Source organism: Sander vitreus, chromosome 21 (assembly GCF_031162955.1).
Source record: "Sander vitreus isolate 19-12246 chromosome 21, sanVit1, whole genome shotgun sequence".
Classification (NCBI taxonomy): Eukaryota; Metazoa; Chordata; class Actinopteri; order Perciformes; family Percidae; genus Sander; species Sander vitreus.
In genome coordinates, this window is record NC_135875.1 from 7,870,114 (window position 1) to 7,888,964 (window position 18,851).

Here is an 18,851-nt window from a genome sequence, read left to right on the forward strand (position 1 = left end):
TAAATACATGCTACATGGCCGGAGATAGTATCACAAAGATAATAGACCTGAAAGACGAGTCAACCTCTCTTCACACAGGGTTGTGGGGGAATTCAACAAATATTACAACAGGAGAGTGGGACAACAACAACAAAAACGTACACACACAAAAGGAGTCAAAACCATAGATTGGGGATGACATCAGTCTTAACATTCCAAGATGCTGTTGACTGCCGCCTCTAGAGCAGAGTCTGTGTCGGTGTGAGGGGGTGAGGTGAGCTGAGGGGGGTACTGGGGCTGGATCGGTTGAGAGGACAGGGGGTGAGACACCTGGTAGTGCGTCTGTCCTCTTGACGTTGCTGCCAAAGATGAGGGGTTACCTTGGGTAAAACTGTTGGCAGCGATGAGGCTGTTGTTGCTGGCGCTGCTGGGCCCGTAGTGTTGCTGGGATCTCTTCAGTTCCAGGACACTCTTGTTTTCTAAGAGTGAAGGGTGGAGTCTATCTGCCGCACCTGGTTCTACAGCTCCACCCCCTCCCGGGTCCACATACCCGGGCTTGGAGTCTGTCCTGTACGCCGGCTCCGTAGAGCCTCTGTCTGACTTGGACGACGACTGTGAGGGGAAGGGATCTTGGAAAAGTTTTGATTTCATCCCACAGCAGAAGTCTTCCAAGAAGGTGTCTAAAAAAAAAAAAAAAACAGAAGAAGAGAGGGAGAGTTAAATAAAACCTCTGTGAGTAAAATATTTGCTTTACTCTTCCTTTTTTTTATTTTATTTACCTGGATCCACTAGTACCATGCGTTTGTCTTGTGTCAAGTTGCCGCGCTCCTCTTGGTTGAAGGTCCTGTCAATCATCACCATTTCTGATGACGGACTGGAACGCTGCAGGGAAGGGAGAGGCAATCTGTTGGCCCGGTGCATGTCATAACATGAAACGTGTGTGTGAAAGTATTTGCTCATGTGTGTGCCTACCTCAGCTTCCACCAACAGTAGCCGTCTGTATTTGTTCACCATGGCATGGGTCCTCTTTAGCACTTGAGTTGCAACTACCTCAAATTCTTCATCCACTGTAAATTATAAATTAAAAAAAATAAAACTTTACTTTTGCAGGTACATGCATAAACATGCTATACTTCAGGACTGCAGTTTTCTGCCTTGCCTGCAGATTTAGGGTAAAGCTAATCAATTTAAGGCTGTACCTTGTGAGAACTCCTCCTGGCTGGGTGGTGCCCCCTGGAACACGTGGTACGGGAGGAGTCTTTGCAGTGCATCATCGATTGAACTGAATCGACGCTGATCTAGGGTCTGAACCCGAGCATGATCCTTCCTCAACTGTTGTAAAACCCTACAGAAATGACAGGAAAAAGAGACAAGCTCTTTCAATGGCCAATTGACAAACATAAGACAGCATTTGACGTATGACAAAATATATCTTAATAATACACAAAAACTATTTTCTTTCTCACATTTCTCCTCTTGTAAGTGGCGGAAGGGCAGGTCTCTTCTGAGCACTGACCTATAAAGAGAAAGTGTACATAATACATTTAAATACCATATTTACCCTATCTATTTACCTAATTTAAATATACACCATATACATGAGTGCAAAACAAATAGGGTGTAGGATGAGTGATATACCTGAGAGTTCAGCTTTGAATCTTGAGTCATGGTTGTCATGGCTAAAGGGAGATCATGCAGACAACAAGGCAATCTTATTTAGTGTGACAGACTACATTTAAATACATCATACATTGACAAAAAATGTTTTTATCAGTCTTTGTTACCATGGATGCCGCTGAGCTGTGCCTGTTTTAGGGCAGGTGATGAAGAATTCTGAAAATGTTTAATGAAAGGGATGTCAGATAACAGGATGGTTTTCAGGAAAAAAAAAAAAAAAAAAGGAAACAGGTGAAAACGAATGAAATGCTACCAGTAACTCGTTGTGATTATACCTGTCTGTAGTCTTGTTCCTGTGTCACAGTACCAGCTAAAGGGGACAGAGAAGTGCAATTCTGAGTTTGAGTCACTAGAAGGCGCTGAACGGGGCTCGACGACACTTGGCTTTGACCGCCGATCCCTGCCGCCGCTGGGCCAACGAGAGTCAGACGCCCAGGAGCGCAGGATGTCTGCACAGGGTTTGCACAAGAAACTCCGGTCCATGTTTGAGTTACAACCCCTCCAACCTGACTCCTACTGACTGCTCCCTGATTAAAAATTAGCTGGCCTCCTGGTGGTGCAGAAAAGTTCTGCCCCGCAACAATCTGCACCGCGTTTTGACTGCTAATTATGGCATTTGAGTTGGGGTCAGCGGGGCCATTGTGGATGGTGTTAGCTGGAGTGAGTGCCAAAGAGCTGGGCAGCAAGAACTGTCCCTGTGGTATATTTGTCTGGGCCTGTGCTTGTTGCTGCTCCAGGGGTGACTGCACTACAATGGAGCCATTGGCTGTGTACTGTCCCCCAGGAGAAGCAGTGTTAGCGTTAACTACATTAGCCATGGTGGTGGGAGTGGCCTGAAGACCAAGGCTGTAGACAGTTTGAGCCCCAGCTTGAAGGGGTTTAGGCTGGATAGGTCTGACAAGCGTCTGGGTCCCTCCCGGGCCTCTCTGGATGATGATGTTTTGAAGGGGGATGTTTTTGAACGGTAAGCCAACTTGGCCTACCTGCCCTTGGTTAGGGGCAAACACCTGCCCCCCTGAAGCGGCCCCCGCTGCAGCTACAGGCGTACCCGGCCTCAGCACAAGCTGAGAAGTTCTCTCCAAGCTGCTCAGAGTCATCACACCACCACCCGCCCCAAAGGAGCCCAACACCTGGATGTGCTGGGCGGAGCCATTGGGCAGCTGGGACACCCCTTGCAGGAATTGACCTGTGGGGAACGCAGCTGTCGCCGTTGTTACCACACCCACTCCCCCACCATAACCCCCAGAGACCAGCTGGGAGGGGAAGGAAACAGGAGCCTGCACCAAAGTGGGAGCGGGCTGGGAATCTAGTAAGGCCTCCTGGGCCAACGTCTGCTCCGTGATGTCGGCCTCCATGAGAGACTTCTGTAGGATGTCAAAGGGCTGGTCCTCTCCACCGAAATCCACCCCACCAGGGGAGCTCCCAGACCCCAATTCATCCTCGATAAATGAAAGGGTGCTGGAGAGCTGGAGGCCTGCCCCTGTTGAATCCTCACAGAATTCACCCATTGTTGAAGAGCCATCCTTGAGGCCAGAGTTGGAGCCAACCTAAATGAAGCATTTAGAGAAAATGAGCAGAAAGTGGAGAAAGAAAACTGTTTGCATGTGAACTGCGTATAAGACAGCCTTGTAGTTCCGTCTCTTAACACCCGTGATGGTTTTTATCACCTGTACAAAAAAGGGAACTATTCCATGAACTTTTTATAATATAATTTGTATCATGTAGTTTGTTTTGTTGGATCAAGGTAATCACAGGTACACTCACTGTGTCACTAGAAAAGAAAGATCCATCCGACCCATAAGCTGCATTTGTTACATCATCCTCCTCAATCTGCAGAAACAAAAGAGGCAGTTTAAAAGAGGTTTAGGGGATTCGTTATGCATTAAAATGAAGTATCTATTCAGAAAAACTTGGCAAGGAATGACTGTAAATACTGAAAGAGATACTAACAGACTTGCTGTTGCTGCCATGGAGATAGTCATTTAATGCATCCACATCTCTGAAAAGGGTACAGAACAGATTTTAACATAACATAAGTTTCTTTTCTGTTATGTATGGTTTAAAAATGGCTTAACTGGTCCTGGAGTAGAGTGACAGAAAATACTTTGGATCAGACATTGGATTATTAACTTTATCTAATTCAACAAAAGCTGAAAAAATAAGTTTGCAGATACTTGTGCAAAACTTAAGGACAAATGTAAAAATGTGTGGCCACACTGTGAATTGCATGGTGAAGACAAAGGTCAGTGCATCCATTCATAAAGTGATGGTATGTCCATAACATAAATGCCAGTTTCATAAAGGTTTTTTTTTTACCCTAAAATATCCAGAAGATGGCGATCGTCCTCATCATCCATGACACCTGAAAGAGTATGGGGGGATAGAATGTACCAGGTGAGAAGATGGTATGGCTGGTGTGAATTTTAGTATAGGTTATTCATGTTTAAATTTGCATTGAGCAATGGCTTCATTAATCATGACAATGAACCCCAATTGATCACTTTTTTTCTGAAATAGTAGTGTATAAGCTGTAAAGCCTTAGCATATGTAGCATTATGTTAGTAGTAAGTACATCTCACTCACAGATTTCCAGCAGGAAGCATGAATTCAGTCATTTAACACCCTTTGCTTCCTGGGCTGCAGGGTGAGAAACTGCATTTAGTAATATTACGAAAATAAAATAAACATGCGAGATAGAAGGCGTGGGAGTGTTGGAGAGTAATGTAGGTGAGATGAAGAAAGAGATGAGTGTGTGAAATGGGGGAGTGGGGAGAAAGAGGCGGACAGATATGTTATTCAGTGCTATGGGAGTAAGTTAAGGGCAGGATGGCTTTCATCCCCTCCTACAGATGTTTGTCTCTGACACACTTAAACTCCCACCCATTACCCTCCTCTGCTGTCCCACATTGGTTGTCTGCCCAGACTGAAAATGGCCAATCAAGTGTAAATAACTCCACCCTGCTTCCTTTATACCTTGAATGGTTGTTTGAGTTTCTACTAAGAGGTGTTGGCTTTATATTATGTCAGCCAGCAAAAGTATGCAGCTATCTTGGTGCTACATTGTAAAAGGGGGACAAAACTAAACCCATGAGCACTAATTTGATTTGAACAGAGTAATAGGTTATGAGTGTTTGGATACCTATCAATTGACTTTGTCTAAAATAGTTGTTTTAAGCAATGTGGAGCACATGGGGAGGGAATACGTCAGAAATTGAAAATTCCTATAGTCAATTAATCCAGGATTTAAAATATATATGCTCTTTCAATCATAGGTTATGTTGTACTGTGTTGAAGTCATGGAGAAACGTAGGCTGTGTTCCTGGGTAAGTGCAAAACGTTGCTGCAATGCTACAAAATGGCTGTTACCATGACATAGGCTGTCTTTACAACAGAGCCACGTTCAGCCTCCATCTTTAGTTCAAGGAGAACAAAGAACGACTGGGCTGCTGTACAAAATATGTTTTTCAAACGAACTGTATTGTGACTTTTTAATACCAAGAAACCTGCTAAAACGCTCATTATATTACCGAATATTGTCGTCTTCTTTTTTTTTTTTTTTTTTAAATACTCACACCAAATACACTTTTGTCGTCAGAGGGTATATGCTACCACAGGCAGTGAGGCTACTTTGTCCTTCAAAAGTGGACAATGCTTTGTAAAATGTGAGGAAGCAATGTCGACCTTTCCAAACAAAAAACGTAATCCAAACGATTAACAAAGTAATAAATTTATTTCACAACAAAGCTCCAAATGCGGACGGTTTATATGCAAAATAAACAATAACACCCTAATCCTTTCTCTCCAAAGGATAGATTAATCTAAAAGAATCAAACCAAAAATGCATATGTTAATACCAACATGTTACCAACGTTAACGTCAACAGTTGAGCACTTTATATTCCACTAAAAAAGCTAAAGCATGCCTATTCCGACAGAAATTAGCGTTTTATGTAGCTCAAAAGCACTATTTGCACGTTAAGCGACAATATTGATCAGGGTTGTTAAAATAAAACCATCTTTTCTAGAAATGTGTTTGTTAGAGCTCAAATTCTTAGCTAAGTCTCCGAAATCCGCCCTAGCATGCATGTCTCGACGCAGAGCAAGCTAACGTCAGTCCCTGCTGTAGTCCTGCTACTGTATAGTGCCGTATGGTTGGTTTAGTAAGCCAGCTAATGTACAGCTTGCAAGTTTTATTTCCAAAAATAGACTGAATCGACAGAATGATAATCGCATTCAAGCAGCACAAAACGCCCGTCGCTGACGTGATCTTTCTTTCTCTGTTGGGGAGGCTTTCATTTGTCCTCTATGTGGCTCATCTGCCAGCATGAAAAACGTCACATTTGTCTCGATATACTGAACGGACGCGTTTCAATCGGGGGATTCTGTACCAGCCCGTGTTCTGGTCGGGTAGCTTTTCGGACTGGACGCTCCGCAACATTTTAACGATAAACACCGGCCTGTTCTGGTAAGCTAGCCGCGATGTCGACGACGCCTATTTTGGAAACGTCGGGTGGAATCCGTCGAAAATGCCAGGGGACTAAACCGTGTCGAGCCGTACATATTTATCCCGATTTGCACAACATAAAGACGACTCAAAGAGGCAAACCCTTTACTCCTGTCTCACTCCTCTTGAAACCCAATATCTCCATTTGGCAACTTTTAATTTGCTCCCCCCTCCTTCTCCTCCTCCTCCTTCTCCCTCTCCCACTCATATATTTTTCGCACTGTCCCTGTTCTGTCTCGGATAGATTTTTCTCTCCGCTCAAACTCTCTTCCCTCCCTGAAGGAAGGGAGGAAGGAGGTTGTGTGTGTTTTTTCCTTGAAATTTTTATCACAAAATTATAATACACTCAAAGGGAAACTCACCGTCATGAAAAAGCAGTGCCTTGTCAACGGGGTTTCCTCGCCATCACCGCACGGGTTGTTGGGGTAGTGCACAGAACAAGGCAACCCAAATCATCAGTCCACAACGGTGGCATTCAAGTCTCTAAATTTGAATAAGAAATATAAAAACAACGACAAGTTGTCAATAAAACATTTTTTTGTATTACTATGAATTATAATGGCATGATTCACTGGCCTAATGAATACCAGATGTTCCAATACCAATGTTATTAGACTTAATTATTACCAACGGTAGAGGGCGGGCCTCTGATGTGTGCTTGTGCCACACCTTGACGTTTCTCAGGTATGATGACCATAGTCACTCTATATGAAATGGCGTAGTTACCCACTAATTCACATATTTTATACTCGGACATAATTAAAAAATAACCTATTACAGTAATCAATTTTTTGATTGTTTTATAAAGATTTTGCTTAACATTATATTAATATGTGCTATTTTAGTTTTTACCTTCTGATATGAAACTACAGACTCTATATAAATATCATAAATAAATATAAAATGTAACATGCCATACTGTAATAATGGCAGGTTTTAACAAGTATTATCAAAAGAGATAGCTTAAAAAGGTTACTGAGTGCATGTTAAGGATGAAGGGAAATGCTAATTTTCTATTTTGTGGAGACAGGGTAAGGATATTTTTTGATTTTCAATAATTTGGCTTCTGCCGTTAAGCAAAATACACATATCACACTTGTCCAGATAGACACAAAACAAGGAAAAATATAAACAAACAAAAAAAGCACATTTGATTTATATATAGATAGATATGTCTAATATGTCAAAAATTGAATGTATGTCTACAATTGAATTTAAAATTTTCAAAATACAAAAAGTATATAATATACATTTTGTGTTTTGTACCGATCTCTCCTCTTTTAATTTCCTACCTGTTTTTGTAAACAACTTTAAAGATTTAACTACGCTGTATATCATCTAATAAGATGTTTCAAATCTTAGCTGCCAGCGCTCAAAATATTTAGATCCAAAAGAGCAATATCTAAATTTGGACTATGTTAATTACCTATAACACCTGCAAATATTCTGGTTCAAAAAAATTTAGTGCAATCTGCAAGCGACCTTATTCATGCTTAAAGAGATGAAATCACATGCATAGTCAACTGTTGTTCTTGTTGTCATTTATTTCTACTTACAGTAATACACCAAAAAAAAAGAAAAACCTTTACATTCATGTTTTCAATGTGTGTTTTATTGTATCTTGCTTCTTACTGTTCTAATCTTTTAGTTCATAAACTGTATTGCATTCGCCATAAACACTAGGATGCTTGCATCGGATAGCTGCTTTCAGTTTGTCTACATTCCATCTGTACATAGATAAATAAACCTTAAATAACTAGTAATAAAACATTTTAGACAGGCACATTAACAATTGCCAGATACATTTTGATTAAGTATTATATGTTGGTGGGTTGAAGGCATGTTACTGAAACATAAATAGATTTTAGGTTTTGTTTGATTTTTAATGTTCATTTACAATCATTGTCCAGGTGATTCACTGCCATGACATGTCCGATACAATAGGGGGCAGTAAGCACCTTTTAACTTTGGCCTACAATAGTCACGAAGAAGAAAGTGTGTGACGTTATCACTTCCGCAACAACGAACTGACAGTGCAACAACAACATGGATGTAGTGGCTGAAGTTAGCCAGGAAACTGGCTTTGCCGGCGAAAGCGGCGCAGACAAGATACAAGAGCGACTACAGAAGAGGCACCAGGCGAGGGTGGAGGATGCTGAGCGGAGGAAGGAAGCGAAAGAGAGCCAGTCTGTCGCGGAGGAAAAGGGCGAGTATTTCTACACCACTTTCAACAAAGAGCGGGCGTCCATCGAGGAGCTGCTGTCCAGTTGCTCCGGAGCTGACCGGGCTGCGGTGACTCAAACACTGGAGGAGGCGACGGCCAAAACGGTCCAGCTGCAGAAGTTTCTTAATGACAGCATGTTGTTTCTGAAGCAGTACGACCTGAGACAAGCCCAGGCCGCTCTCCAGAAGCTCCAAACCTCCCTCACTGAGATCAGAGAGGAGGCTCTGCCCAAGAAGAAGTTTGGCTTTCGAGCGCGCACTAAAGCAACGGATCAAGTCTCTGCACCAGTGTCAGCCACACCTTTACCTGATGCCGGCACACCTGCAGATTCTGGTAGCACTAAGGTGGATGGAGCTGCTGCGCCTGAGCAGTGCAGCTTCTCCAACATGGACAGTGTGAGTCTGACAAAGACAGCTGAGGAGATACAGAAACGAGACGTGCTGTTGACTCACCTGACTAACTGCAAGGTCCGTCTGTTTGGTGCCCCCAGCACACTGCACCTGAAACACATCGACAGCTGTGAGATCCTGTGTGGGCCCGTGTCTAGTTCAGTATTCATCGATCACTGCACAAACAGCACTCTGGCTGTCCCCTGTCAGCAGCTGCGGACTCACAACACCACGGACACACGGGTGTATCTGCACGTCACCAGCCGAGCCATCATAGAGGACTGTCGTGGAGTGAGCTTCGCCCCGTTCTCCTGGTCTTATCCCACCCTAGAGGAGGACTTTACTGTGGCTGGCTTAGACCAGAACAGAAACAACTGGAACCAGGTGGATGACTTCAACTGGCTCGCTGCAGGAACTCCTTCCCCTAACTGGACTGTCATTCCAGAAGTAGACCGGAAAACCAACTGGGACCCCTAGAATTAAACATTTTAAAACCTTTTTATCTGTCAAAGTAACATGTCAGTCAAACCATCAAATGAAATGTTTTCAGCCCAAATAAACAAATATTATTTTGTCTTATTTCACAAAGATCAGTGGTTTTAGTTTGTTTTAGTTTTTTTATTAAGCCAGTGACTGTGGGTTTATTTTTTTATTTTTTTTTGCTGCTGTTGGTAGATGTCATCCACTGATTGCGTTGGACTGCTACATAGAGCTGGAGAAAAGGGTAGTATGGATGCCAACCTTAAAACTGCACTGAGAAAAACAATCCACCAAATCACAGTAGGACCTTTGGCACGGAAGAGCATCACATCTCAGCTGATTCGTTGCATCCACTCTTTTGCCAAAATGAAACCGATTTGGAGATTTGTAGTCTTATATTCTTCTGCTTACGCTTAGCGAACAATTGAAACTAAACGGCAAAATGCGAAACTCTTAAAAATAGCAGTTAAAGACGACTTCACACGTGGCCGGGTTGGTTCAGTGGGTAGAGCAGGCGCACATATATTTAGAGGTTTATGCCTCGACGCAGAGGTCGAGTTCGACTCCGACCTGTGATGATTTCCTGCATGTCTTCCCCCTCTCTCTCACCTGTCCTGTCCATTAAAGGCAGAAAAGCCCAAAAAAAAAAGACGACATCACACAGGGAAGGCTAATGTCTTTTTTTCAGTAGTATTCAGAAATTGGTAGATGTTTGTAGTTATCTCTGTATCATGCAAACATAAACTTCATAAATGTAGGATTTATTGCAGGTTGTATGTTAGACTGTTGTATTAGACTGCATGGCTAGGTGTACCTAACAAACTGGCACTCAGTGTAGTTAGCATAGAGCTGCAACTAACTAACATTATTTGTTAATCTGCTGACACCCCCGACCCTAAATTGCACTTGAATTCTTTAGTGGTGGTCTGATCTTACAGAACGCAACTCAATCTAATCTGTTCTTTGTAATAGAATGTACTGGAATGGAAATGAGACACAAATAAAAGGCTTCCTGCTCAACAACATGTTTGTTTCTAGTGTTTGCATACAGATATACCCACTTACAAAACACAAATTAATATGAAGCAGATCCAGAATGCACTTCATAGAATTTGTAATGACGCTACAAAAAAGTAAACGTAATATTTCACTTTAACCCTCCCTATTTAGCATTTATAGTAACACTCCCTCACACACTTAAAAGGTGACTTACGATTAAAAATAGACTGAGACGAGGCAAAGCAAGACATAGGCCAAATGACATTAAGAAAACAAAACGACGCATTAACAGTGATGTAATGTCGTTATAAATGAGCAGAGAGGGGCTGTAAGTTGGATTCGATATCCTCTTAGATTTCAGATATAAGTGTTGTCTTTCTGGATTTAAAGGGTGCATTAGAGTAAATTGATGTAATTTTCTGTTCTAGCAGGGTTTCATTTATTTGCCTTTACCCACTTAGTCATTTAGTCGACATTACTGATGACTATTTATCTGAAATCTCATTGGGAAAATATTTTGTTAAAGCACCATTTGTCAATCCTACAATATCGTTGCAATATCGACATCAAGGTATTTGGTCAAGAATATTGTGATATCTGATTTTCTCCATATCACCCAGCCCTACAAGAAAGTGTTGAGGGTTGGTTCTAAATTGACACTTAAGGCATCGTAGTATGTACAATACAGAGGAAACTTCTTAATTGTAAGTAATTGAGGACAAATATCAACACACAACATGATTTTAAAAAGACGCAAATGCAATTATTAAAACATTAAGAGAATTAATAGATGAAAGAGGGGGCTAAGCATTCAATACTCTTAATAGCATTTGGCTCGTGTTTGTCACAAACAGTGTTGATTCCAACTGCCAAGATAGCAAGTGACAATAAGATAATTGAGAGCACTTGAATGAATGTATTAGCTTGTAAGATTACATTTACTACAAGTGTCTTAAAGGTGTATATTTATTGATGTGTGACCATGTGTTTTAACCATCCAATTTATCTCAGTTTTGTGTAGCATATATTTAGTCATACTAGGGGGGATTGATGTGTGACACTGAAAGCCCTTTTGTCTCTGTGAATGGGTTACTGGGGCTTGAGTAACACAGCACAAATGACTTTGCTCCACTGTGGAGACATCCGGTTTGAGTTGAACTTGTGAACCCCTAGCTGTGAATGAGTATGTTCCATTATTACCTCCACCTTCATGTCCATGGTCTTTGTCAGGCTTCAGCTGATGCCATTACAGCTCCTGGTGTGTTCGATCAAGGCGACCATGACCACGTGCACGCTCAAACCAATTATTGCCCCTGGCAGAGGCTTACGTTTAGGCTCATCTTGTGTAGAGGGATTTCTGCAAATGGGATCAGGCTGCTTACAGGGGCTTAGCATGACGTACTGCAACTTTGAGTTTAATCATGAGGATCCTCGGCAATCCTGAACTTCTCCAAGAGAACGGAACATCACGATTAGCCTCACCTGTGTGTAAAGGAAGAAAAAACGGTAAAACTTGGGGGGGGGAAAAGCCTTATGAAATTTGAAGTTTCTGTCACAATGGGAGAGGAGATAGCTTTGAAGAAATAACAATCCTGTGCTACTCCCAGGTCCTCCTGGGTGCTTCATCTCTGCTGTTTTGTCGTGGGATGGATTACAGGCTGAGCTGACTCTCCTGTCCCGTTGGACCAGCCAAGGAGACCTTGATAGCAAAGAGACGGATCGCACATTCAAGAACACCTTGAAGCTCCTGCTGTTCTAGATTATTATTTGACTCTCTTTTTCACAGGCAAGGACACATCCCAGGTTGAACAATGGTTTTGATGTCGGTCAAGTTTGACCTGAAGAAGCGAGTAAAGCTCGCTCAGACGGTCTGGTTCATGTACTGGTTCGCTGTAATGGGCGGCGTGCTGGTCTTCAGCATGGGCCTGTTCTTTAAGATCGAGCTGCGAAAGCGCTCAGAACTTATGGACAACAACGAGAGCCACTTCTTGCCCAACCTGCTTATATTAATGGGTCTAATAGCCTGCGGCATTAACGCCTTTGGAGGCAAAATCTGCTACGACTCACTAGACCCTAACAAGTTTGTAAAGTGGAAGTCCATGTTGAAGAGCTTCTTGGTGTTATGCATAGTGTTCAACAGCCTACTGTTCATAACGGCCCTGCTGTGTTTCTTGACGAGGATTCCTCTGCAGTTCACCCTGGCTGAGGGGCTGAAGAACGGCATGAGGTACTACAAGGACACGGACACACCGGGACGCTGCTACATGAAGAGGACCCTGGACCTGATGCAGATGGAGTTCCGTTGCTGCGGAAATGACAACTACAGAGATTGGTTTGAGATTCAGTGGGTTAGCAACCGCTACCTGGACTTCGGAGCAAAGGAAGTCAAAGAGTAAGTGACAGAACTAAATCCCTCGTGATAACCTTTTTAAAATAGTTATCATTAATGTGTGACGTGAATGTGAAATGACTACAAGAGATGAGCCTGAGTGTATCAAGGTGGAGGGCTGTAGGGGTGGTCTACACAAAGTAAGAGTTCAGTATAAGTGGATTTGAGATGAAGGTAGGTCAGAGCAAGTGTATTATTCACTTTCATCCACTCAGGATTACCATCACAGAAATGGTGACAGCAACAGGGACGTGGCATTGGGTGCAGCGGGGGTGAAAGAGGTTACTAGGCAGTTTTATGGATAAAGTTATGGAGGAGGGACTTGAGGTGATTAGGTACAGAAAAAGATACACAAGGTCAAAAAGGCACGAGCAGGATTAAAGGTACATTGGTTCCTGTCTAGTGATATGTGGCCTCTTTGTGATAACCTGCTCATATCTGCACTGATTTTTGGGCAACAAGTAACAGTTGGGTTTGTGAGTGACGATTGTGAAGAGGACAATTTTGCGCATTGGCACATAGTTAGCGTTTAATCTCAAGGATTACAGCGTCCATGTCCTTTTAAGAATCAGTGTCCTGTTCAATCAGCAGAGAATCTGGCAACACTCCAGGAACAGCACTGCACAATAACACAATATGTAGTCGGGATTTTAAAATCAGCATGAACACTGGCTGTCTGATTACAATAATACTGGAGAGTAGGCCTAACGTAGAGAGGTGATTGGTGAAAACTCGTGATGCCATTACCGGACAGTAATCGTGGAAAAGACCTTTATTAAATATCAGTACAGCAATCTTTCTAGTTCATAATTTTCGTCATTAGTATCCAGAACGTATACTTATCCTATATAGTGTAGTATTGCATATATGTTCTGTAGTATGGACCAAAAATGTTATCTGGGTCATTATTTTAGGCTTGATTGAGGTTTCTAAAAATCACTAAGCCAAATCTGGCCTTCTCAAGTCTTGATCCAATCATTAGTGTCTTTCCATTGACCTACAATCACATCAATTACAATTGACAGGATTTGGGTCGAGCTCTTTAAGTAAAAATTGTTTTCACATTTAGTGTACTTCTGTCATCCTGTGTAATGGAGATGTCATCACAGTACTTTACACCTTGACTGATTTACAGTTTATGATAAGTAGTTCTTGACTGCTGGTTGTACACCAGTGACTGTGTTGTTTAAGCTCCACACAATGAAAAAAATGAAATAAACTATTAACACAATAAAAGCAATACAAATCACAGCTCTGCAATAATGCTAAGTTTGTGAAGGGTTAAATGTTGATTTATGCTTAGCCTCTGTTAGGGACATGGTAAGAAGAGTTGGCAATAATGTGTGCTGTTGTATTGCATAATATTGTAACTATGGCCTCAAAGACTTTCTTCCTATGCTTATAAGCAGAATTCTATTCAATTAAATTGTAACCGAAAAGAAAAAGAAACATCACATCTTATAATTATTTTGGAAGAAGAAAAGTCAAAGCTAGTAGTTCAAGTAAATTTAGCCCACACATTCTACAAATATAGTTCCTGACCTTTAATCTCCCCTAACTTTCACCTCCAGCCCATCATAACATGGCATTAACGTGACACTTTGCCTCATCCTCTTAGCCGCATTGGGAGCAACGTGGACGGCCAGTATCTGATGGATGGAGTCCCGTTCAGCTGCTGTAACCCCAGCTCCCCAAGACCCTGCATCCAGAACCAGATGACCAACAACACTGCCCACTACAGCTACGACCACTACACGGAGGAGCTCAACGTGTGGAAACGCGGCTGCCGTGACGCCATGCTGTCCTACTATGGAGGCCTGATGAACACCATCGGAGCCCTGGTGCTGCTGGTCACTATACTGGAGGTCAGGGCCAGCGATGCATCAACACAAATATTCCCTGTTGATGTATAAACTTACTTCAAAAATGATGTTTACTCCATCATGTTAAGTTTCAGTAGATTACCTACACCATCACTTAGCCTTGTTGGGTACTGCTGATCCACTGTGTAGGAGACAATCCTGCTGCAGTTTAATGGAAGTGGAAATTAACCAGATGTGCATTTGACAAACCAACCTAGCGAGTCTTCACCCGTAAAGTCTTTTTTGTTGTAAAGCCAAAAAATACAATTTGAATGCACTTATGATAAAGCATGAATCTCGGATTTGTGTCACTTGTGTCACCTAAAAAAGTTTTCTAATGTGCCGTCTTCTTCGCCTCATTATCATGTGCCAAGAAGTTTTCCATCGAGGTCAAGGAAAAGTGGTTAGGACAAAACATAGGATGTAATTATTTTGACTATTCAGCCACAGCGGCCACAAGGGGCAACAGCCCATTCTATACTCCAAAAAACCCCGAAAAAGGTGAAATGTATGCTTTTCGGAAGTGTTTTCAACCCAAAAAGAAAAGAAACAAGGCTTTAAGGATGAGGACTAACTGAGCTTTTCTATGGAACCATCCAGGACTGTCTCCCACGTAAACAGAGCTTACCATCACTTTACTATGAAATGTGACCCTTAAAGGGTATGTTTTAAGACATATAATACACATAGAAATACTCTGCTTTAAGTAATATGTTTATATGATGGGGTTTTGGCATAAGGAAGCTCACATGCTTACTACATACGTGCTGGATACTTCAGTGAAATGTCAATCAGCTGTGCTGGAGGTTGAAGTTCCCTCATGACTTCATATTGGACCATGATTGGTTTCATGATTGTACGTACACACCTTAAACTCAGATTTAATGTGAACACAGAGAAACTTTCCTCTTTCAGCAGATGAAAGTGAAAACAGCCTTCTGGTGTAAAACTTCTGCACAGAGAAGCTCAAACATCCAAGTGAAGAAACAATAAGCAAAACCGATTGTTGAATGGAGGGGGACTTTAATGATTCAATCAATTGTTCAGCTATTTTCTTATAAATTCAGGGAGGGCAAAGAAGTCAGTTGAGGACTGTGATGGCCTAGCAGCAAGCAGTGAGGTGAGGAGCCTGTAAACATGCAAGGCCTTGAGCCAGTTGGCACGTCTGTCATCCATCACCTCCCTCCTTTCCTCTTCCCTCCTTTCCACACTGCCCCCGTCATCTACACTTGCTGCATCTTCCCAAACAACTCTATCCTCTTTGCCTACTGTCAGGTTACCCTGCGCCACCTTGGGATGTACGTACGTGCAGCTTACCTACAGCATCTTACCTGCTACTTTCTACCCAAATTGTAATCCTTCAGCAGCCAAATGGCACCTTGCCTCTCGTCAAATCTCCCCTGAGCCTCCATTGCCAACATCTGTTGTTGTTGTTGTTGTTATTAATGTCCAAGAATCTGAGCGCCATTACACGGAAAAGCGACCAACATGTACAGATAAATCCTTGAAGTCAGTGAAAGTCAGTGAGACCCTGTATCACCTCAAGCAGACAGTACACAGCACCATTTAGATATCACCTCTGTCCCAGAAATCCAGCAGAAAACCCCTTGCTCTGAACACTTAGGCGACACCCTGGAAGCTGATCAGACGCCCAGTCGGCGGAATCTCAGATTTAAGAGTAGTTACGCAAGCATCTCGATGCTGACACAGATAGTGGGCTCAGAGGTGGAGTAATGGGTTAATCTGAGTGAGGTGACAAGGACAGACCCACTTCCTGGAGCTTGAGCTCTCAATCTGATCTAAAGTCACATTCTTAAATTACTTCTTGACATTTCTAATGATAGATTCGACCTTTAGGCTGTAGATTACTACAATATCAATGTGTAAATTTTTTCCACCTCTTCACACATTTTCCTTACAATACACACTTTCACACATGGACAGAAATAAATACAATACATTAATATGCGGTTTTGTTTTTACATATTATATATACACATCAAAAAAACAACTCATAACCTCTGCTTTATTTGCCCTTTTGTTGATGTCTGTACATTTTGTCATCTAATTTATGCTGTCTATTTGTGTTATGTAACAGAAGAAAAATAATTTCTAAGATTTTTAAAGGATAATCAAAATAGGGCTACAACTGCATTAATCTGCTGATTATGTTCTGGATTTATGGATTCATTGTTTTACAGACCTCAGAAAATAGTGAAAATCCTTTCAGCTCAAGCTGCAAATATCATTAAATGTCTTGTTTTGCACAACAGTCCAAAGTCCCAACATATTCACTTTACTATAATGTAAGAAAACTAAAAGCAGCAAATTCTCACATTTTTAAAGCTGGAACAAGTTTGACATTTGTGCATGAAAAAGGGACTGAAACGATTGATTGATTATCCAAATAGTTTCCAATTCATTTTCTGCAGATCTAATAATCGAGTAATTATTAGTCAAGTCATCGTCGCAGCTCTTGCTACAAACTAATAACTAATAACATTACAGATTTGTATCTACTTTTTCTTTAAAAACTCTTATCTTGATGACAGTATGTTTCCTAAGTCAAACAACATTTGATCAATTTAAATGCAGTTAAACTAAGTTATTTTTCCACCTATCTGTTGCAATTCATATTGTCCTATTATGACATAAGCAGTTAATAATTTCCTGGAGTGTTATTGTTGCAAACAAAACCCCAAAACATGTATTCCTTAATCGTCCTTTTGTTCAGAAGATTCAGAAGGTTGATCTGATATGTGTTCCCGTCCATTGCAGGTTGCTGTGACCATCGGCCTGCAGTATGTCAACAGCTCCCTGTCCACCCTGGCTAACCCGGAGGACCCAGAGAGTGAGAGCGAGGGCTGGATCCTGGAGAAGACTGTGAAGGAGACGTTCACCGACATCATGGCCACAATGAAGTCCATGGGCAAAGGCACAAAGGTGGAGGAGGGGGGCGAGGCAGCGGTCGCCACGGTCAGCTGAGCTAACCCCTCCTGCAAAAAAACTGACATCACTCCCACCTGAAAAGGAGAGGAAGGGGACGTGTGAGATTGCTACGTTTTTCTACCAACCTTTATTATGTAGACACTACCACACACTCAAACACATATTTGGGTATGAACTCCTTTTAAATGGACTCCTTTCAAATGGACTCCTTGCATAAATAATTATAAACGGTATATTCATACATAGAGAGAGATAATGTGTAGGACGAGTTATGTGGTGGTTTTTCATTTTGGTAATCCCCAACCAAACCGGTCCATCTCAGGCTTCCAACTGTCTTTGTGAAGAGAGTTACTGTTTTGGTTTCCAACACTCAGTGGGGTTTGGATCTTTTCAAAAAATGATGAGTCAATTAAATGTGTTATGTATTGATAAATGGCAGATGCTTTGCAATCACAAGTACATAGCCTATGTAATTTTTTCCGTTGTATTGTTGTCGGATAGTTTGGCGGGGATGGTGGTTGCTATGCAACCCCCCCTCTCATGGAAGCCAGAGGTGCAGATGGAAGATATTTACAGCCCAAGAAACGCAGTGTTTTATTTTTGTTGACCTGTCTATAGTACTTTGGCTTGTAGCTGATACTGTATCTAAACAATGCAAACAAATTAACCGCCCCACACAGCTCTTTTTGTACTCCAGTCCCCCGATGAAGACTGGATAAGCTCCTGAGATGGAGTAAAAATTATGAATTGAATGAATCGGTATGAATTATGATTGAATGTTCCGGCACACGGTCGAAGAGCGAGGCATGGGAACTGGGATGTGAGCCCTGTAGAGAGGCAGGGCCAACTCCAAACCTGTGGAGGATGACTGAATTTGGCAGCTAAATCTTGGCTCCTGACCCCTGTACTGTAATCTCAGATCCTCCAGTATCTGTATATTGACACACATGTATGTATATTCTAACAACTGGGTTGCCGTCTTTGTACATAGTGTAGAAATGATGACAAAATGTAACTTTTTTAAAAAAAAAACATGTATAATGTAATTAAGCTAAATCTTTTATTCAAATCCATGTACATTTTTTCCATTTTTTTTGGCTTTATGTGTCTGTGTAGGAGAAGCGCTTATGCTGATTGTATAAACAAATAAAGGATTTTAGAGATGTGATTCGACAGTGAAATAATCTTGACCTTGAGTCACACAAACCTGAGACGAGGCGTGCTGCGAGTACTGCAGGGTTCCTGATTAAGTCAATAGGATAAGGACAATTAGGGCATTACTGCTTTCACATGGACATCGGATGACTCTTTACATGGGGGAATACATGACATGCATTCACAAACAAAAGAGTGCATCTACATGTTTGCAAGTGACTTTTCTTTGTAAAATTAGTTTTTAT

The 18,851-nt window shown here is 41.8% G+C and overlaps 3 protein-coding genes across 6 annotated transcripts; 2 read left to right on the forward strand and 1 right to left on the reverse strand.

The window, feature by feature from the left end:
- Window position 1: 1 nt before the first annotated feature.
- Window positions 2-6,757, reverse strand: bicral (BICRA like chromatin remodeling complex associated protein). Of its 4 annotated transcripts, none has more exons than XM_078280062.1 (13): window positions 6,522-6,756; window positions 4,240-4,293; window positions 3,973-4,018; window positions 3,607-3,655; window positions 3,421-3,486; window positions 1,932-3,203; window positions 1,764-1,812; window positions 1,618-1,658; window positions 1,446-1,495; window positions 1,179-1,324; window positions 952-1,046; window positions 759-861; window positions 2-659 (listed from the first exon to the last, which is right to left on the reverse strand). In XM_078280062.1, the coding sequence occupies exons 3-13, from the start codon at window positions 4,011-4,013 to the stop codon at window positions 187-189; spliced, it is 2,385 nt and encodes a 794-aa protein (XP_078136188.1). In that variant the 5' UTR covers window positions 4,014-4,018; window positions 4,240-4,293; window positions 6,522-6,756; the 3' UTR covers window positions 2-186. The 4 variants fall into 4 exon arrangements, with proteins under 4 accessions (XP_078136188.1, XP_078136190.1, XP_078136191.1 ...); XM_078280064.1 differs by lacking the exon at window positions 6,522-6,756 and adding an exon at window positions 5,229-6,474; XM_078280065.1 differs by lacking the exon at window positions 4,240-4,293 and having other exon boundaries at window positions 6,522-6,757.
- On the forward strand, window positions 4,891-9,362 carry tbcc (tubulin folding cofactor C). Its single transcript, XM_078280066.1, has 2 exons — window positions 4,891-4,979; window positions 8,070-9,362. Exon 2 carries the CDS (start codon window positions 8,206-8,208, stop codon window positions 9,247-9,249), a length of 1,044 nt encoding a protein of 347 aa, XP_078136192.1. The 5' UTR covers window positions 4,891-4,979; window positions 8,070-8,205; the 3' UTR covers window positions 9,250-9,362.
- A 103-nt stretch (window positions 9,363-9,465) lies between these two features.
- prph2a (peripherin 2a (retinal degeneration, slow)) lies at window positions 9,466-18,619 on the forward strand. The gene is made up of 3 exons (XM_078280068.1): window positions 9,466-12,643; window positions 14,259-14,505; window positions 17,281-18,619. Exons 1-3 carry the CDS (start codon window positions 12,063-12,065, stop codon window positions 17,485-17,487), a joined length of 1,035 nt encoding a protein of 344 aa, XP_078136194.1. The 5' UTR covers window positions 9,466-12,062; the 3' UTR covers window positions 17,488-18,619.
- The last annotated feature ends 232 nt before the right edge of the window (window positions 18,620-18,851 follow it).

Bases quoted from the DNA above. Each gene is read 5' to 3' on its own strand.
- bicral (XM_078280065.1), bottom strand. From the start codon at position 4,013: ATGGATGATGAGGACGATCGCCATCTTCTGGATATTTTAGG. The intron at 1,325-1,445 runs GTGAGAAAGAAA...TCATTTCTGTAG, and splicing joins CCACTTACAAGAGGAGAAAT to GGTTTTACAACAGTTGAGGA. The intron at 862-951 runs GTAGGCACACAC...CCTTCCCTGCAG, and splicing joins TACTGTTGGTGGAAGCTGAG to CGTTCCAGTCCGTCATCAGA.
- tbcc (XM_078280066.1), top strand. From the start codon at position 8,206: ATGGATGTAGTGGCTGAAGTTAGCCAGGAAACTGGCTTTGCCGGCGAA.
- prph2a (XM_078280068.1), top strand. From the start codon at position 12,063: ATGGTTTTGATGTCGGTCAAGTTTGACCTGAAGAAGCGAGTAAAGCTC. The intron at 12,644-14,258 runs GTAAGTGACAGA...TCATCCTCTTAG, and splicing joins GGAGCAAAGGAAGTCAAAGA to CCGCATTGGGAGCAACGTGG. The intron at 14,506-17,280 runs GTCAGGGCCAGC...CGTCCATTGCAG, and splicing joins TGCTGGTCACTATACTGGAG to GTTGCTGTGACCATCGGCCT.